This window comes from the organism of the source record quoted next, unplaced genomic scaffold (assembly GCF_019419815.1).
Source record: "Pyrus x bretschneideri cultivar Hongxiangsu unplaced genomic scaffold, Pyrus_bretschneideri_v1 Contig25, whole genome shotgun sequence".
NCBI classification, from domain to species: Eukaryota; Viridiplantae; Streptophyta; class Magnoliopsida; order Rosales; family Rosaceae; genus Pyrus; species Pyrus x bretschneideri.
The window spans coordinates 3214500-3233240 of record NW_025999557.1 but is presented as its reverse complement, the minus strand read 5'-3'; the positions used below and the strand labels follow the sequence as shown (position 1 = coordinate 3233240).

The following is an 18741-nucleotide window of genomic DNA, read 5'->3' as shown; positions in this document are numbered from 1 at the left end:
TCAACTATTATGGGCTATAATTATTTTTCAAGGACACTTGTTTGTTTTTAAGTCATTCTCCAAAACCGTCAATGAAAAAGTTGAGTTATTTTTCCTTTTATGCATGATAGATGACTGCATTCTTCAAATGAATAGAAGAAAATCATTCACTACCTATCTTTCCAAAAGTTTGACCCTGTCTCTTCATATGCATCTTTGCTCATATGCTCGACAATAAACGTCACCTCTTATTCCCACTATGGAATCCATTAGTATTACATCTCTGCCCTTCCACTTCCTATACATTCTCATCTCCTTTTATTTGTGCAATTACAGTTAAGCCACGTCAACATTTTATATTACTATTACTTTTTATCTTATTATCTCTATAAAACAATCAATATAAAATATTGACGTGGCTTAACCGTGATCATACAAAATAGGAGGGGATGGGTGTGTCTGAGAAGTGGGAGGGCAGAGAAGCCGGGTCCTATTATTATGGACAAGGATTGTCTGCCCTCCCACTTCCTGTGCCCTCCTATTTTTGTGATCACAGTTAAGCCACGACAAAATTTTATATTATTTTTTTTATAAAGATAATAAGACAAAAATGAATAGTAATATAAAATGTTGACGTGACTTAACCGTAACTACATAAAACAAGAGGACACAAAAAAACGAAAAGTAAGAGGACAGACAATCCTTGTCCTATTATTACACTTCTGATGTGATATGTCGGCAAGGAAATTTGCGATTGTTAAAAGGAAGAACGGCACCACCACAAAAGACCACAAAGTGGAATGCACTCGTCATGGCTGAACTCATCACAAAATTAGTCCAAGGATTCCTAAAAAAGGATACCCCACCACAACAAGGACCACAAAGTCAAATGCACTCGTCATGACTGAACTCGTATCAAAAATTAGTCCAAGGACTCCAAGTTTACCACACACGAAAACAAGATATCCTCTTATCACTAATTTATCATGTAAGAAACTTTTAATTATTGACTGATTAACTTTTTGTATGCATAACAAGTATTTTTTAGACTAATGATGCCATCAAATTTAACAAAATTAGCCCACCGACTCAACTTTTACTACGCACAAAAACAGGATATATTTATATAACAAAGCTTTTATAAGACAGTTGGCGCATTATTTGAAAATGTAATAAAGCACTTAATAGACGGATGATCTTACCGTATATATTTTAGTTGTAAGATAAACTTCTCCACCAGTACAGTGATATAGGTGTTGATTGAGAAGGACAAAAATATTTTGTTCTTAATCAAAAGGATCACACACTCACTAAAATTGTGGAAGTACTTGTACGGATGAACTCCATCTCTCTCTCTCTCTCTTCTCTATCACACCAATGGAAGTTTCAATGGCGCCTTTTAGTGTTGTTCTAAGTGTTGTTTTGGTCAGCGAAGTAGCATGCGCATGGAGGGTGTTGAATTGGGTGTGGCTGAGGCCGAAGAAGCTAGAAAAATGCCTTAGGCAACAAGGACTTGCTGGCAATTCATACAGGCTTTGGTCAGGAGACCTGAAAGTGTTAGGAGTATTAAGTGAATGGCTAAGTTGTTGCCAAATGTCAACAGATTAGATCTGCAGTTATAAGGTTGTTAGAAGAAAGCTTAGTAAGAAAGCTACATTATATAGTATAAATATCTTGTAATAAAGTAGCTGTGCTGTAGTGAAATAATATACAATTGAAATACAACTTTCCCTCCAAGTCATCTATTTCTTTCTCTCTCTCTTTCTCTCTCTCTTAAGTCTTCTTCTTCTCTGATATATGTGGAGTATGGATTATATGGCTTACATGGTATCTTCGCCAGAAAAAGCATAAAGTTTTTTTGATTCATCGATCTGGGTATTCTGTATCTGCTTCCGCTTCTGTTCATATTTGGGTATTCTGTATTCTTTGCTTCTTGATTTTTGGTTTGGGGCTTTTTCTGCTAAAATTAGGGTTCTTCATTTGTGGTTGTCTTTCCGCACACCAAGTGTTCGACGTTTGTTCTCTGTCAATTTTTCAACAATGGTGACCATCTCTCAGTTGCAAATCTTGCAATCGCCCATTACCTCTCTCATCTCTTCTGTCTCTGCGTCTGTAACGATGAAGTTGGATGATACTAATTACTTGACCTGGCATTTTCAGATGCAACTTTTGTTGGAAGGTTATGGAATTATGGGGTTTGTCGATGGGTCTCATCCTTGTCCTTCTCGGTTTTCCGATGTGCTATCTGGGGATTCTGAAGTGGTTTCTGATTCTACTGCTATTCGAGTTGAGACTGATGCCTATAAGATTTGGAAAATGCATGACAAAGCGTTGATGCAACTCATCTCTGCAACTCTTTCACCTCCTGCAATTTCTTGTGCGATTGGAAGTACCAGTTCTTTGGAATTATGGGTCAGATTGAAGGAACAATTCTCCACGGTTACTCGGACTAGTATTTTCCAAATGAAGTCTGAGCTTCAAACTATCAAGAAAGGTAATGATTATGTCACTTTGTATCTTCAACGCATTAAGGAAGCTCGGGATTATTTGTCCGCTGCTGGGGTATACTTTGATGATGATGATATTGTCATTCTAACTTTAAATGGCCTTTCTTCTGAGTTCAATACCATTCGATCGGTCATTCGGGGTCGTGATACTGTTATTTCTTTAAAAGATCTCCGTTCTCAATTACTTGCTGAAGAAGTAATGATTGAAAGTATGCATTCTGCCCCTATACTTACTGCTTTGACTGCTCAACAATCTTCAAAGACCTCTGATGGTTTTTCATCTCAGAATACTCATTCTAATTTTCAGTCTAATGGTTTTCGAGGTTTTAGTAACAAGAATAAAGGCCGGGAAAGGTTTAATTCTACCAACAGATTTGGTCATAACAAGCCATTCTTTTCCAATTCTGGATCTGGACTCTTGGGAAACTCTCCATACCAGTCTGGTTCACCACAACAGTTTGGGTCTCCTTTGTTGGTGCCTTGTCAAATATGTGGCAAACATAATCATCTTGCAGATACTTGTCGATTTCGAAATGCTCCTGTTTCTCAAGGATGCCAATTATGTGGGAAAAATAATCACTTTGCTGATACTTGTCGTTTTCGAAATGGTGGGGTTAATTCCGGGTGTCAAATCTGTGGAAATCTTAATCACAGTGCTGCTTTTTGCTTTCAGAAGAATTCTACTACTCCAATGAATGCCATGTATACTCATACCACTTCTGGACCTCCATCTCATTCTTCGCAGCCCTCTGCTCCATCTCAGCAAGTATGGCTCACTGACTCGGGAGCAACAAACCATATGACCACCGAGTTACAGAATCTGTCTCTTGCCACTCCTTATCCATCCAATGAAACTATCCAAGCTGCTAATGGTGAAGGTTTAGCCATATCTCATATTGGCTCTACAGTTCTTCAAACTCCCTTACAGTCTCTGAAATTAAATTCTGTTTTATATGTCCCCAAATTAACACAGAATCTGTTGTCAGTTCATCGCATCTGCTTGGATAATAATTGTTGGTTGATATTTAATGCATTTTGTTTTTGGATTCAGGACAAAACCACAGGGATGATACTCTACAAAGGACTGTGCAGTAATGGGTTGTATCCTATTATCTCACCATCATCTCTTCCTTCTTCCAAACGTGCATATGTTGCTGCTTACCTTGGACAGCAGGTTGCTTCAAGAATATGGCATAACAGACTAGGTCACCCCTCTAATCCTATAGTTTTTCAGATGTTAAGAAAGTCCAATGTGTCTTGTAGTGTTGATTCAACACCCATGTTGTGTTCTACCTGTTTAGAAGGAAAGTTTACCAAACTTTCTTTTCCTGTGTCTCAGTTTAAGTCTGTAAAACCTTTTGAGATAGTTCATAGTGATGTGTGGGGTCCAGCTCCGTGTTTGTCCATTGAAGGGTTTAAATACTATGTAACTTTCATTGATAAATGTACCCGATATACTTGGATTTTTCCCCTTAGCAATAAAAATGATGTTTTCACTACTTATGTCTCGTTTTATCAATATGTTTTCACTCAATTTGATGTCTCTGTGAAAATATTACAAACTGATGGGGGAGGGGAGTATATAGGGAAGTCATTTCAAGCTTTTCTTTTGACTAAAGGCATCCTTCATCATCTGTCTTGTCCTCATACACCTGAGCAAAATGGCTTAGCCGAGCGCAAACATAGGCATATAATTGAGACTTCTATCACCCTGTTACAAACAGCTTCCTTACCATCTTTATTCTGGTCCTATGCAGTTCAAACATCTGTTTATCTTATTAATAGGATGCCATCATCTACATTGAATCATACATCTCCTTTTGAACTACTTTTTCATGTTATTCCAGATATTCAGCATCTTAGAACCTTTGGTTGCTCATGTTATCCATTGCTTCGACCTTATAACAGTACCAAATTACAACCTCGAACTACAAAGTGAATTTTCTTGGGGTATGCTTCTCAGTTTAAAGGGTATATCTGTTTTGAGGTCTTTAAGAAAAGGGTGTATATTTCAAGGCATGTGCTTTTTGATGAATATGAATTTCCGTATTCCACTCTTTTGTCTTCTGTTAAACCAGTTTCCTCTTCAGTCATTCCTTCAAATGTGTCTTATCCAATCTTGGTGCCAAACAATGCTAATGTGCTAGTTGTCCCTTCTGCTTCTTCTCCTAGTCCTATTCTGTCTAGTTCATCACCGATTGCTTCCACCAGTTCCATGGACACTAGGAGTCACTCTTTCTCTACACATAATTTGTCACATGCCTCTAGTCTGTCTATGCCACCAGTTCCTGCTACATCAGTTAGTCTCAATGGTGATCTCAACAACGCTGCACCCATTACTGGCACTACAAATCAGTCTGTATCCTCCTCTCTTCCTGTGGTTCCTGAATTCCAGCCTGACCAACTTCAAGTAGTTCTACCTGCTCCTACATTCAATTTGCATCCCATGCAAACCAGATCCAAGAGTGGTATTTCTAAGAAAATTGCTTTCTTGTCTGTGGTACATGAACATGGAGAGGCTGATCTCACCAAAGTAGAACCTGCTACATATAAATCTGCCTTGCAGTCTCCTGTGTGGTATGCTGCAATGCAAGAAGAACTTACAGCTCTACATAATCAAGGTACTTGGTCCTTGGTCCCTCTTCCTCCTCACAAAAACTTAGTGGGTTGCAAATGGGTGTTCAAAATCAAGAAAAATGCAGATGGCTCTATAGGGAGATATAAGGCCAGATTAGTTGCCAAGGGATTCAATCAAGAAGAAGGCATAGATTATGGGGAGACATTCAGTCCAGTAGTCAAACCAACCACTGTGAGATTAGTTATTGCTTTGGCTGCACACTATTGCTGGCCCTTAAGACAATTGGATGTGAAAAATGCATTTTTACATGGCATTCTTCAAGAAGAGGTATATATGTCTCAGCCACCTGGCTTTCTTGATTCTAAACATGCTGATTATGTTTGTAAGCTTCATAAGTCCTTATATGGACTGAAGCAAGCACCCAGGGCATGGAATGACAGATTCACTAAGTTTCTACCTTCACTGGGGTTTCAGTCCACTTATTCTGATTCTTCTCTCTTTGTTAAATCTGTTGGTGGTTCTGTTGTGATCCTTTTATTGTATGTTGATGATATCATCATCACAGGCAGTGCAAGTGTCTGTATTAATGAGGTCATTCATGCTTTGGCACATGAGTTTGATATCAAGGATTTAGGACCTTTGCATTATTTTCTGGGCATACAAATTGTGCAGCAACCAGGTGGGATATTTTTGTCTCAAGATAAGTATGTCACAGATCTCCTTACTAAGTCTGCTATGTTGTCTTCCAAGCCGTGTGCCACTCCTTGTTTACCTTTCAATAGATTGTTGAAGGATGATGGCCAGCCATATAATAATCCAGCTTTGTATCGAAGTCTTGTGGGTGCTCTTCAGTATCTCACCTTCACCCGGCCTGATATTGCCTTTGCAGTGCATCAAGTGTGCCAATTCATGCAGGTTCCCATGGAATCTCATTTTCTGGCAGTAAAAAGGATACTTCGTTATCTTCGGGCAACACAGGGCTGTGGTATACAATATGTTAAGGGTGATTTGGAGCTTATAGCTTTCAGTGATGCAGATTGGGCAGGGGATCCGAATGATAGGAGATCCACTACTGGTTTGGTTGTCTTTCTGGGCTCGAATCCGATCTCTTGGTCCTCCAAGAAACAACAAACCGTTTCTAGGTCCTCTACAGAAGCCGAGTACCGGGCATTATCTTCTACTGCTGCTGAGCTTGATTGGATTACACAGTTATTACATTTTCTGTAGGTTCCCATATCTCCAAAGCCCACTTTGTACTGTGACAACCTTTCTGTTATTGCTTTAACTTTGAATCCTGTTCAACATCAACGCACTAAACACATAGAGATTGACATTCATTTTGTGCGGGAACGGGTTGCTAATCAACTTCTGAAAGTTCATTTTGTTTCTTCTGGTGAGCAGTTTGCAGATATTTTCACAAAAGGGTTGGCTGCCCCATTGTTTCAGCGGCATTGTCACAATCTCCGGCTCAGTTTCTCTGTTCCTGAGCTTGAGGGGGGATGTTAGGAGTATTAAGTGAATGGCTAAGTTGTTGCCAAATGTCAACAGATTAGATCTGCAGTTATAAGGTTGTTAGAAGAAAGCTTAGTAAGAAAGCTACATTAGATAGTATAAATATCTTGTAATAAAGTAGCTGTGCTGTAGTGAAATAATATACAATTGAAATACAACTTTCCCTCCAAGTCATCTATTTCTTTCTATCTCTCTTTCTCTCTCTCTTAAGTCTTCTTCTTCTCTGATATATGTGGAGTATGGATTATATGGCTTACAGAAAGAAGTATCCATGATGCTAAAAGAAGCAGTGTCTAAACCCATGAGCCTCTCCCATGATACAGCACCACGAGTCCTCCCTTATGCCCACCAATCTGTGAGCACTTATGGTATGTTAATTATCTTTCGTCATTTCCTTGTACAGAATCAATACCATCCTTATGTCAATATTCGCTGCTAAGTATAATCTTCCCTTACAAAAATAAGATAGCTTTTGGTGACAGTTTGTAAAAATATTCACAATCTGATATATAGAAGTGGTAAGACGCTGCCGATGACTTCTTGTAAAGAAGTTCTTATATATTAAAACGTTTATGGTAAAATATAAAAATGCAGGTAAGAATTCTTTCATTTGGATTGGCCCAACACCAAGGGTTAATATCACAAATCCAGAAGATTTGAAAAACATCTTTACAAAGCACGAAGCTTTTCCGAAGCTAACAGCAAACCCGCTAGTCAAGTTGTTACTAACAGGTCTAGCAAACTATGGAGGTGAGAAATGGGCAAAACACCGAAAAATTATTAACCCAGCATTCCATTCAGAGAAGTTGAAGGTATTATATATACATACTCTTGACAGTATCCATTATTTAAGTTAATTTCTCAAGTTTTAACAGTTTGATTCGATCGGATTAATATTAGGTGTGCATTACATCATGGAATTGATCATTTCTGTTTTTTTTTTCCCTTTTTTGTTGTTCTTTGTTTGCTATAGCGTATGTTACCCGCAATTTACCAAAGTTGTAGCGAGATGATTGAGGAATGGGAGAGCTTGGTGTCCAAAGAGAGTTCATATGAGTTGGATGTGTGGCCTTATCTTCAAAATATGACAGCAGATGTGATTTCACGAACATCATTTGGAAGTAGCTACAAAGAAGGAAGAGAAATATTTCAACTCTTGAAACTGCAAATAGAACTTACAATGAAAACGAAACAAAGTGTTTACATTCCAGGATGGAGGTAAATTTATATTTTCTTTAAAATAATAAAGTTGAGGTTCCGTCATAAAATCAATTGGCAATATAGAGAGTAATCCAACTTACTTATAAGCTCATGTAAAGTCTCTATTTCCATCAATATGGAATTCATTCTCAACACTCTTATCAAACTTTTCATATCACATTGATACCATCCTTTTGTAGGATAGAGACCAACTTGTATTGGTGGACCCTACCTCTTAGAAAAATGGTACAAACATGGTATGAAAATTAGGGAAGCATAGCATACTCTTATTCTTTTATTAAGCTGGTAAATAACTATTATCCAAAACTTTTTGTGTCATTTGTAAATAGTGTGAAAGGTTGTTAGGAGAAGTTATTAGAGAAACCAATATTTCAGTAGAAAAAGTCCCTACGAGAGGCGGGTTCTCTACAAGTTAAATCTCATAATTGGGTTTTTTTTTTTTTTTTCACATCCATATTAATCAATTTAAATGTACTAGTTTTCTTCGATAATATCGTATCTATAGCTTACAAAACCCATTGGAATAACATATACTTCTATTATGCAGATTTCTACCAACCAAGATGAATAAGAGGTTGAAAGGAGTTGACAAAGAAATAAGAGAGTTATTAATGGGTATTATAAATAAAAGAGAAGAGGCGATCAAGGCAGGCGAAGCCGCAAAAGATGACTTATTAGGTTTGCTTTTGGAGTCCAACAACAAGGAAATAAAGGAACATGGGAACAAAAAAGAAGTTGGAATGAGCATTCAAGACATTCTTGGTGAGTGTAAGCTGTTTTACTTTGCCGGGCAAGAGACCACTTCAACATTGCTGGTTTGGACGATGGTTTTACTAAGTGAAAACCAGAATTGGCAAGATCGTGCAAGAGAAGAGGTTTTGCAAGTCTTTGGAGGGGAAAAACCAGACGTTGATGGGCTAAATCACCTTAAAGTTGTAAGTATAGAATGTGTATACATTCACATTTTACATTTTTTTTTTTTAATATTTAAAATAAAAAACGTTAATTTATATTTTAATTTGAACATTTTCATTAGGTTTACAAGCGAAAATAAAACATTTTGATGTTATGCATGGCGGAATCATCAAACCTTGGAGTTATTTTTGTTTACCAAACGTATGCGATAGGAAAATGCTTATGTTGCTACAAAGTGAATGTGAACTACATTTATTGGGAAACCAAATCTGATAGACGGTTGTGATTTACATTCTAACAACATAATTAAGCATGTCAAGTTGAATATAGGCTGGTGAGAGAACATTTCTCCAAGCTTCCATAAGCTCGTTGAGACTCCTAATGCACATTTTCTTTTGTACAATTTTAGGTTATTTCATCTCATTTTTTGTTTAATTCGATGGTCCTTTGATGTATTATATAAGCCAAGTTTAACTTAATATGTATTGGTTTGGTTTTATAACTCCCCAGGTAACCATGATTTTACTTGAAGCTCTACGATTATATCCATCAATTGTTACGCTCTCTCGAATGATTCACAAGAAAACACAATTTACAGAATTCTCATTACCGGCTGGAGTCGAAATTTCCCTGCCCACAGTACTAATTCACCATGACAAAGAATTGTGGGGTGATGATGCAACGCAGTTTAAGCCAATGAGGTTTGCAGAAGGAGTTTCAAAGGCAACAAAGAACAAACTTACATACTTCCCTTTTGGAGGGGGTGCACGGATTTGCATTGGACAAAACTTTGCTATGATGGAAGCAAAACTGGCCGTAGCATTGATCTTACAACACTTCACCTTTAAGCTTTCTCCATCCTATGCTCATGCTCCTTCTGGAATTACCACCCTTCAACCACAGTTTGGTGCGCATATCGTTTTACACAAACTTTGATTAGTTATGACGGATATACATAGCAGTTGCGACAAAAGTTGATGGAGAATAAGGACATCAATATATTCTCATAATTTAATCAATATTGATATTAACTTAATAATTATTTATTGTCATTCCATTGTAATGAGTCCTATACATATTCATGGATTAACAGTACTACTCAATGAATTATTTCTGGCAATACAACGTACGTTAAATAGTTGGGGGCATGTAAGTCGTTTTACCATGTAGGACAAGAGACTATCTGAGAGTTACTTGTTTGGACAATGGTTTTGGTGAGTAGATATCAAAGTTGCCAGGCTCGTGCAAGAGAAGAGGTTTTGAGGTGTAGTTTGGTAACAACAACCTGGATTTAGATGGGCTACTTCACCTAAAACTTGTAACTATAGCTAGTGGAATAATACTTTCATTCCCCACTTGCAAATAAGCATTTTTCCCGTAGAAATTTCATATTCAAAACCTTCAATTTCTTAATATTCAATTAAAGATCATCCCTACAAAATATATTCAATTAGATATGATTTAGTCATCTAAATTTATCAAATAAATGGATAATTTATCATTAATTAGCATATTACTTGATACCTACATTATTGATTTGTTTAATACGGCATGCATGTTTTATTTTACAGTCCAGATGTTCTCTTCTGTAACAACTGGAATAACTTTGTTGCGACAACTTTAAAATTGTTTCAAAAAGATAGTTTCAAATTTGTGTGCCACTAGTAATATTATAGGAGATACCAAACCTGTCCCGAAACTTCAATCTCAAATGATGTGGCATCTTCTCATTTGTTCCTAATTGGAACCACTTTACTAGCTATTACATCCTCTTATAAAAAATTGGGAAATTTTTTTTTATTTAATTACTAGTATTTTTTGTATCATCACATTTCAGACACGTGTACCCGGGATGGAATGATCAACTTGAAACTCGTCATTTATATGCAAGTGGATATTCCACTTTACAAGAGATGTGATTCTGTAAAATTAATGTAACTGATAATTTATAATTCTTAAAAATTAACACTTTTGACTAATTAACTAAAAAATGCCACAGGTAACCATGATTTTATACGAGGTTCTTAGGTCATACCCTCCACTACCTGTGCTTGTTCGAGCTATGCACGAGGAAAACAGCTCACCTTAACCAAGAACTGTGTAATACCCCGTATTTAAAAAAAAAAATAGTTATATGTATATATGTATATATGTGAGTAATTATTTTTACGTACAAGAACCTATTTTCGATATGTAGAATAGTTTCAATGTAAAATCCTTTTGCTACAAATTATTTCAAAAACTAGCTATTTCATGTTCATATGTAATTAGAGATATTTTTAGTTTGAATTGGAGAAGGGAGATTAAATGAGTTTGGTTTGATTTTCCTCACAAAGGGCCAAGAGTTTGAGGTTGGACTAAATGAGTAATTTTGTCTTCATATTTTCTCTCAAAGTGGAGAGTTTGTAACATTAGGAGTGAATGATTTGGTGATTACTCACCACTCTAAATGTGAAGGTGGAAGTCTACTTAAGGGTGAGTTGGCAAGTTTGTATTCATTAGGAATCTAAGAGTTAAATGTATGGTGATGATTCATCCCTCCAAAATTTGAAGAGGTGGGATTCATATCCTTTGGACTTTGAACATGGCTTTTGAGCTTTTGTCCACTTTGCATGATATTCACCACTCTAAATAAAGGAAGATGACAACTTATTGTGGTTAGAACATTTCACGTGGCCTTTGATGCAAGGAACATCTTGCATATTATTCTTTAGTTCATAATTAGCTTCACATTTGTTGTTTTTCTATTGGACCACATTTCATTGCTAAGGATTAGGACTACATTTGTTGCCTTGTTATTGGAACACATTTCATGGTGATGATTAGGTTAACAATTCGTGTGTTCCTTTTGGAACACATTTTATGTCTAATGATTGGCACAACACTTGCTTTTTTTCTATTGGCACACTTGTGGATATTCTTTGGAGAGGAAGATGTCATGCAATCTTTATAAAGGAAGGAGCAAAAACCAACGGAAGACAAGGGAGAAAAGAGAGAGGAAGAAGAAGAAAAAAGAAAAAAGAAAAAGAACAACTCCAAAGCCATTCTCCTTTTTCATATTACCCTCCTTATCTTTCATATACATATTGTTAAGGCTTTAAGCCATCTTTCATTGTATTTATAAGTTTCTCATAAATAGTGAAATACAATGAAAGTAAACCCAATGGATGTAGTCGATTTGGCAAACCACTTAAATCTTGTGTTGTTTATTTATTTATATTTTGGAGATCATTTCCATGAGAAGCACTTCCACCAAACTATCGAAAATCTCTATTTATATCCCTTGAGAATGATGTACAAAAAGTGTGAGACAAATCCTAGAAAAATACATGAGACCTTACTCAACAAATCTCCACCAAACTCACCGTCATTTTCATCTATCAAAAGAAAGATATCTAAAAACTAGAAATTCGTCCAGCCTATTTAACAGACCAAAACACCATCACCCATAGATTATATCATAGTACTTTCTTCATGAGAGTTGTGTGTCTGTCTCTCTACCATGATATCCAAATTTAAGGAAAATCAAACAGTACGATCGTCCAATCTGTTTGAAATACCAACTCAGTCTCTAATCCCGCAGAAAACTGGACAGCCATGTTATGAGTACCAAAACCCCATTTTTCGTAGCTCCAATCGAAACACTTCCTTCACAAAAGTTGTTCCTTATCATCTCCTCTATAACATATCCACAAACCACGACAATCCAATCTATGTGCTGACTTGTACCCCAGTTTGAACAGCTGATATTTGGTTGAGCTAGCCTTCTCTGCCAACCTCTTTGCATGGCCAACATCTCCAGTTTCTTTCTCTCCCTTCCATGGAAGTTTTTCAGCAATCCGACCCCTACTACATATATAGAATTTCAGTTATATTAAAGAAGAGGAAAGGGAAGTGGTGAAGAGAACAATAGGGAGGAAATGGTAACATATTGCTTATCATTTACATTAAAGATTATTATTTTGTCAATATTATGATTATATTACTCTTGTTACTAATCAATTTGATTTATGTTGAAACTTACATGCTTGTTAAAGAAAATGTGAGTATTGATATCTATGTGAACATGACATAGACATATGCATTGCAAAGCAAGAAAAAGAGTTGTATTAATTCTTGTAAAGTGTTTGAGTTGTGAGGATATTCAAGGGCTAAAGTTTGCCTTGAATATAAAATAATGAACCTTGTATATGTCAAGCGTAGGGTGCAGGGCTTGAGTATACAAATTGGTTGATTATAAAAATAATGAAATCTTATATATGTCAGGCTTTGGGAGAATGGCTTGAATATACAATTGGACATCAGGGGAAGTGCTTGTTTAATAAAATGGAAACTGAGAGTTTAATTACAAAAATTGGGTTTAAGGGATGAACGGGAGTTAACTCATATTCTAACGTACTAGGAGCCAAGTGGTATAAGCATGGTATGGGACGTGCAGGCTTGGGTGCCTTAGGTATGTGTTAGCGGGATTAGAAGGGAGTGAGTAGATTCATCTATCTCATTTGCATATATTTCATGCATTTGAAAGAATTGTTACAACTTAATTATCATCTAATTGGTAGTTTTTGTTGTGAATTAATTTGTGTACTATTCTATTTCCATTACGTATTCGATAAATTTTTTTGAAAGATTTTGTTGATGTGTGGTGTAATCATTATAATTTTATCTTCTTTTTTTTTCACCATATATTGGTTGTAGAATTTGTTTCTATAGCTAAAATATGACTCACACCCTAACTCGTGAATAGTCTTTATTCGCAGGTCGGGGCGTGACAAATTGTGGGGAGGGCGACAATGAGTTCTACCCAGAGGTTTTCAGATGGAAGTTTTAACAGCATGCAAAGGGCCAAGCTAGTATCTTTTTTCACATTTGGATGGGGTCCTCGGATATGCATTGGCCAAAACTTTGGTTTGATGGAAGAAAATATGGCCATTATCATTAATTCTTAAAAGCTTCATATTTGAGCTTTCCCCATCTTATACTCATGCTTCATTCACAGTTATACGCTTCGGCCACAGTCTGTTGCACACATTATTTTGCATAGAAGATAATGTGTATTATGAGCATTGAGAGGGGAGTATTTGATTTGGCTTCTGTTGTTGTCTAGTTCATACTTGAGGTGCGTATGATGATTGTTAATTCGAGTTTTCGTGTTGCTAAGGGAGTTTTGTCAAGGTGGAGATTGTTGGATTTGATGGCTCAATATCTTGAATTATGCTCTCTTAACTTCTGAATTGAAATTTGTATAAAATTCGATAGATGCGGTGCGGTTTTTCTATTGCCTTGACCCTTTCTTTGTAGACCTAAACCCAAATTGATGTGGCTCTTTAGTTGCCATATGTAGAGCTCGTGCTACGTCCCTTTGGCTCTCATATATAAAGCCTCACATTGTGCATTTTGGATGAGAGTGTGAGAATAGAAGCAGTCGCACTAGTGTGAAGGAAAAAAAAAAGCCAGCACCCAATAGAAGAGAGAAATAATTGAAAGTTGCTGCATTTAAGGTTTCCTGAGAGTGAAATTAAGTGGAACTTGAGCGCCACAACTTTGTAATTGTAGATAAACAAATATTTTGTTGTTTTTCCGTTTTCTATTTTTGAGTGTATTTGGGGTTCGGGTTTGAGAAATTAAACTCTTTGTAATTTTTATTTATTTATTACTAATGGAATTTTCTTGCCGACTCCAAACCAAATGTAAGCACACACCGAACCAATATATATTCTTGTGTCATTTCTAATCGTTTGTTTTGTCATATTTTGTCATATTAGTTTATTAGTTTCATATTGGCGCTTCCACTCAACAAATGGTTACAGAGCTCCAAGTTTCGACTTGGGGCCTTGTATTATGTCTATGAAGCCTTTGAATATTTCGGTGAAATATGATATTGAAAAATTCAATGGAGAAATGATTTTAGTCTTTGAAGTGACGTTTATACACTCTCAGTATGACTGAAGGTACACATATTCAAAACCATCTTGATGAGTTCAAAAAGGTTATTAGGGATTTGAAAAGTATGGACAATAAAATTGATGAAGAAGATCAAGTTTGGATTTTGTTGTGTTCATTACCTCCTTCATATGCGAATTTTGTTGAAAATTTGTTATATGGGAGAGGTTGTAATTGTGTGGAGGAATATGCAAAAGCCGCTTTGAATTCAAGAGAGTTGAAGAACAAAGTATTTGAAAATTTAAATGATGATCATTCTGAGGCTTTGGTAGCAAAGGTAGAGTTAAGGAATATAGTTCAAGTAGTCATAGAGGAAATTTGAGATTGAAGTTTAAGGCTTTGGTAGCAAAGGTAGAGTTAGGAAATATAGTTCAAGTAGTAATAGAGGAAATTTGAGATTGAAGTTTAAGATAGAAACAGTACATGCAACTATTTTCGCAAGGAAGGCATTGGAAAGTTGATTGCCCTAAACCCAAAGATAAATCTAATAGTTCCAAGCTAGTGCTAGCGCGAACTTCGTCGACAACAGCATCGAATTTGCTCTATGATGAATGTTTGGTTGCACCAGACTTGGAAGGAATCTGGTGTTTTTGGGTGCTCTTGAATCTCTCCTATACGCATAGATATTTAAGAGTTTGTAAGGATTATTTTTGTTATGATTTGCAAAAAGTGGTTGGTAGCCTCTATGTATATCAGTTGCCTCTTCATCAATTTTTTGTTTGGGGTATTGGTATGGTTTTGCCTTTTGGTAGAGTTGTATTCAATGAGGGTTAATTTTCTAGTTCTGCGAAGTTGAGATATTGATACACCATACTATTTTGGAGACACCACATGCAATTGAGGAACATTTGTGTGGAACCCTCTTGCAGAAGGCAAGTTGTATGTTTTCTAACATTGTTTAGAGTTTGGTTGGATTTGTTTGCTCCTACTATTTGGTTTGTTTGTTATCATCATTTGCAATTGTCTTTCTTTGAAGACTCCAATTGAGGTATGATTTTAGATTTCTATTGATTATTTGAATTTGAAATATTTGGTCGTCTAATTAGTTCTCATCTTTGATTTTGGGGGTAAAGATTTCGTATGTGGTATGTTTGATCTATGCTACCAAATTATTAATAATCAGCTTTGACTTAGAGAAAGTGTTATGTTATGCGAACGAGTCTATCAGTGCAGTTCTGGACCATGGTGTTTGTAAGCCGGTGAAGTTTGATAGATGTTCAACTTTGTTATGATGTGCTTGATTTTTCTGTTGGTGATATTGAAGAATTTCAGTTTCTTCATTTGAATCACTTTGTTTTGATCAAGACACTTATGGTTTGCGAATTTGGAGGAGACGATGAAGGAATATTCTCTCTTTTTTGGCTTTGGTACAATTTGAGTCGAGGTGGAGATTGTTATGAGCACGGAGAGCTTCAAGTATTTGATTTGGCTTTTGTTGTTGTCTAGTTCGTACTTAAGGTGCTTATCATGATTATTGATTTGACTCTTCGTGTTGCTAAGGAATTTCACTAGGGTGGATATTGTTGGATTTGATGGCTCAATTCTATTGCCTTGACCCCTTCTATGTCGACCTAAACCCAAATTATGTGGCTCTTTATGTGGAGCATGTGCTATGACTTTTTGGTGCTCGCATATAAAGCTGCACATTGTGCAATTTGGATGAGTGTGTGAGAATAAAAGCAGTTGCCCTAGTGTGAGGGGAAAAGAACCCAATAAAAGAGAGAAATACTTGGGAGTTGTTGCATTCAAGGTTTTTGTAAGAATGAAATCAATTGGAGATTGTTTGTAACATCTCACATCGTCCAGGTGAGTGGATCATTTAAGCCTTATATATGTATATTCTCATCTCTACCTAGCACGAGGCTTTTTCGGAGCTCACTGGTTTCGGGTTCCATCAGAACTTCGAAGTTAAGTGAGTTTGGGCTAGAGAAATCCCATGATGGGTGACCTACTTGGAAGTTGCTCGTGAGTTCCCAGAAACAAAACCATGAGGGTGTGGTAGGAGCCCAAAACGGACAATATCGTGCTACGGTGGAGTCGAGCCCGGGATGTGACATTGTTCCTTGAGTGCCTCAATTGTAAAGGGACAAGTATTTTGTTTCTCATTTTTTTTCCTCATATATTTGTGTGTATTTGGTGTTTGGGTTTGAGAGACTAAACACTCTTTGCAATTTCCTTTTAACTTTTAGTGGAATTTCTTTGCCAACTCTGAACTAGATGTAGACTTAAGCTAAACCAATATAAATCCTTGTGTTATCTTGAATTGTTTGTTTCGTCATCTTTTTTTCATATTAATTTATTAGTTTTATATTTGGCACTTCCACACAACAATGTTTACTACAATAATTATGGCTTGTGAAAACTTAGTCTGTAAGTATCAATAAAGTTGCAAGTAGCAACGTACTTTCTGGTATTGCATATGACACAATTTTGTTCTTCGGTCTCATGATGGAGAAATTATTGCGCGAATTCGTGTATGTTTAAACTCCCCTTATCGAAGGTAAAGTGATCTGTGTATGCGTATATATATTTGTTTAATTATGTGTTATGATTTTTGGTTGTGTACTGAAAGGTGATCAAACCATCTTTTTAAGCACGCAGAGATTCATTATGCCTCGAAATCACTCATAATTTTTTGGCAAAATAGTAAAATTAACAACCCCTAAAACTTCAAGTGAAAAAAAAAAAGCATTCTTAGTTTTAAGGCCCTTAAACAGGGCTTTACATTGAGGGCCAATCAACGAAAGAATGAAGGATTATTGCTTAAAGCGTCTTACAAATTGAGGGCTTAAAAGTAAACAACAAACAAAAATTGAGAGTTACACAATAAATACAAGAAAAATTGCGTTTGGGATCTTAATCCAAACAGCTCTACTTTTTATTCTTGTTCAGGACAATAACAGCCCTAGTTTAATGCCATGCGGCATGCACGTTGTATTTTATAGTCCAGTTCTGTGTTTGATAATTCAGACAAGAAATGCTTCAGCTGTGCTTTCGTTGTTGTCTTGTATCTAAAATTGTTTCAGAAAGACAGTTTCAAACTTTGTGCACCACTAATAATATTATATATAGGAGATACCAAATCAGTCCTGAAACTTCCATCTCAAATGATATGGCATCTTCTCATTTGTTTTTATTTCGAACCACTTCACCAGCTAGCTACGAATTCATCTTATTAAAACATACTTTCTGGGACTATATATGACACAATTTTGTTCTTCGATCGGATAAATTATAGCGTGGTACTATAGAATTTAGCCTTCAACGTTCTCTTGATACTTTATAGTCGATAAACAGCTATATTCTAATGCACGCGAGCGGCATATATGCATATTTAAATGTAAACGCCAAAATCTGATGAAATATCAACATCCAACACCATGTGAGGAGTTTCTCCCACTATATTATGTGAGGAAGTTTCTCCCATTGATCTCCACTTTTATTATTTTCCTAATTACGGTATTGACTTCTATGATTAATATTTGAAATAAAGTATTAGTAATTTTGAATGTAATTGTAACATATATAATATACATCAGGAATATATGCAAATAAGAGTAAACTGTCGATTTGCCTCCTAAACTATCACCCAACTTTCGATTTCTCCCCCGAACTTTTTAATTGGAAAATTAAGGACTTACACTAATTTTTTTGGCCGATTTCCCCTGCTGTTAATTTTTCATTCATTCCATCCAAATTTTTGTTAAATGGAAACATGTGCGCAACATGTGTGGGTAGTTCGGTCGCTTCATTTTTTAAAATAATTGAAAACCTCAGATTTCTAAAATATAAACCTATGCAAATATGTGTGATTCTATAACTTTTGTGTCTAAAGGTCTAGTGAAGTGATGCTTTTGTTCACAAATGAGAGTTATGTGGTTTGCACATGATAAGAGTTAACGTTAATTTGGATGAAATCTATGAAAAACTAACGGTAGGGGGAAATTGGCCAAAAAAATTAGTTTTAAGTCCTTAATTTTCCAATTAAAAATTTCAGGGGAGAAATCGAAAGTTGGGTGATAGTTCAGAGGGCAAATCGGCAGTTTACGCATGCAAATAATATATGAATTTGTTCACGTTATACCT

General features: G+C 36.1%; 1 protein-coding gene across 1 annotated transcript; it reads left to right on the top strand.

Annotated features, from left to right (window-relative positions):
• Nucleotides 1-1337: 1337 nt before the first annotated feature.
• On the top strand, nucleotides 1338-9850 carry LOC103931558 (cytochrome P450 CYP72A219). The gene is made up of 7 exons (XM_048586682.1): nucleotides 1338-1533; nucleotides 3791-3794; nucleotides 6843-6944; nucleotides 7171-7388; nucleotides 7550-7794; nucleotides 8345-8732; nucleotides 9223-9850. Exons 1-7 carry the CDS (start codon nucleotides 1357-1359, stop codon nucleotides 9646-9648), a joined length of 1560 nt encoding a protein of 519 aa, XP_048442639.1. The 5' UTR covers nucleotides 1338-1356; the 3' UTR covers nucleotides 9649-9850.
• Nucleotides 9851-18741: the final 8891 nt, after the last annotated feature.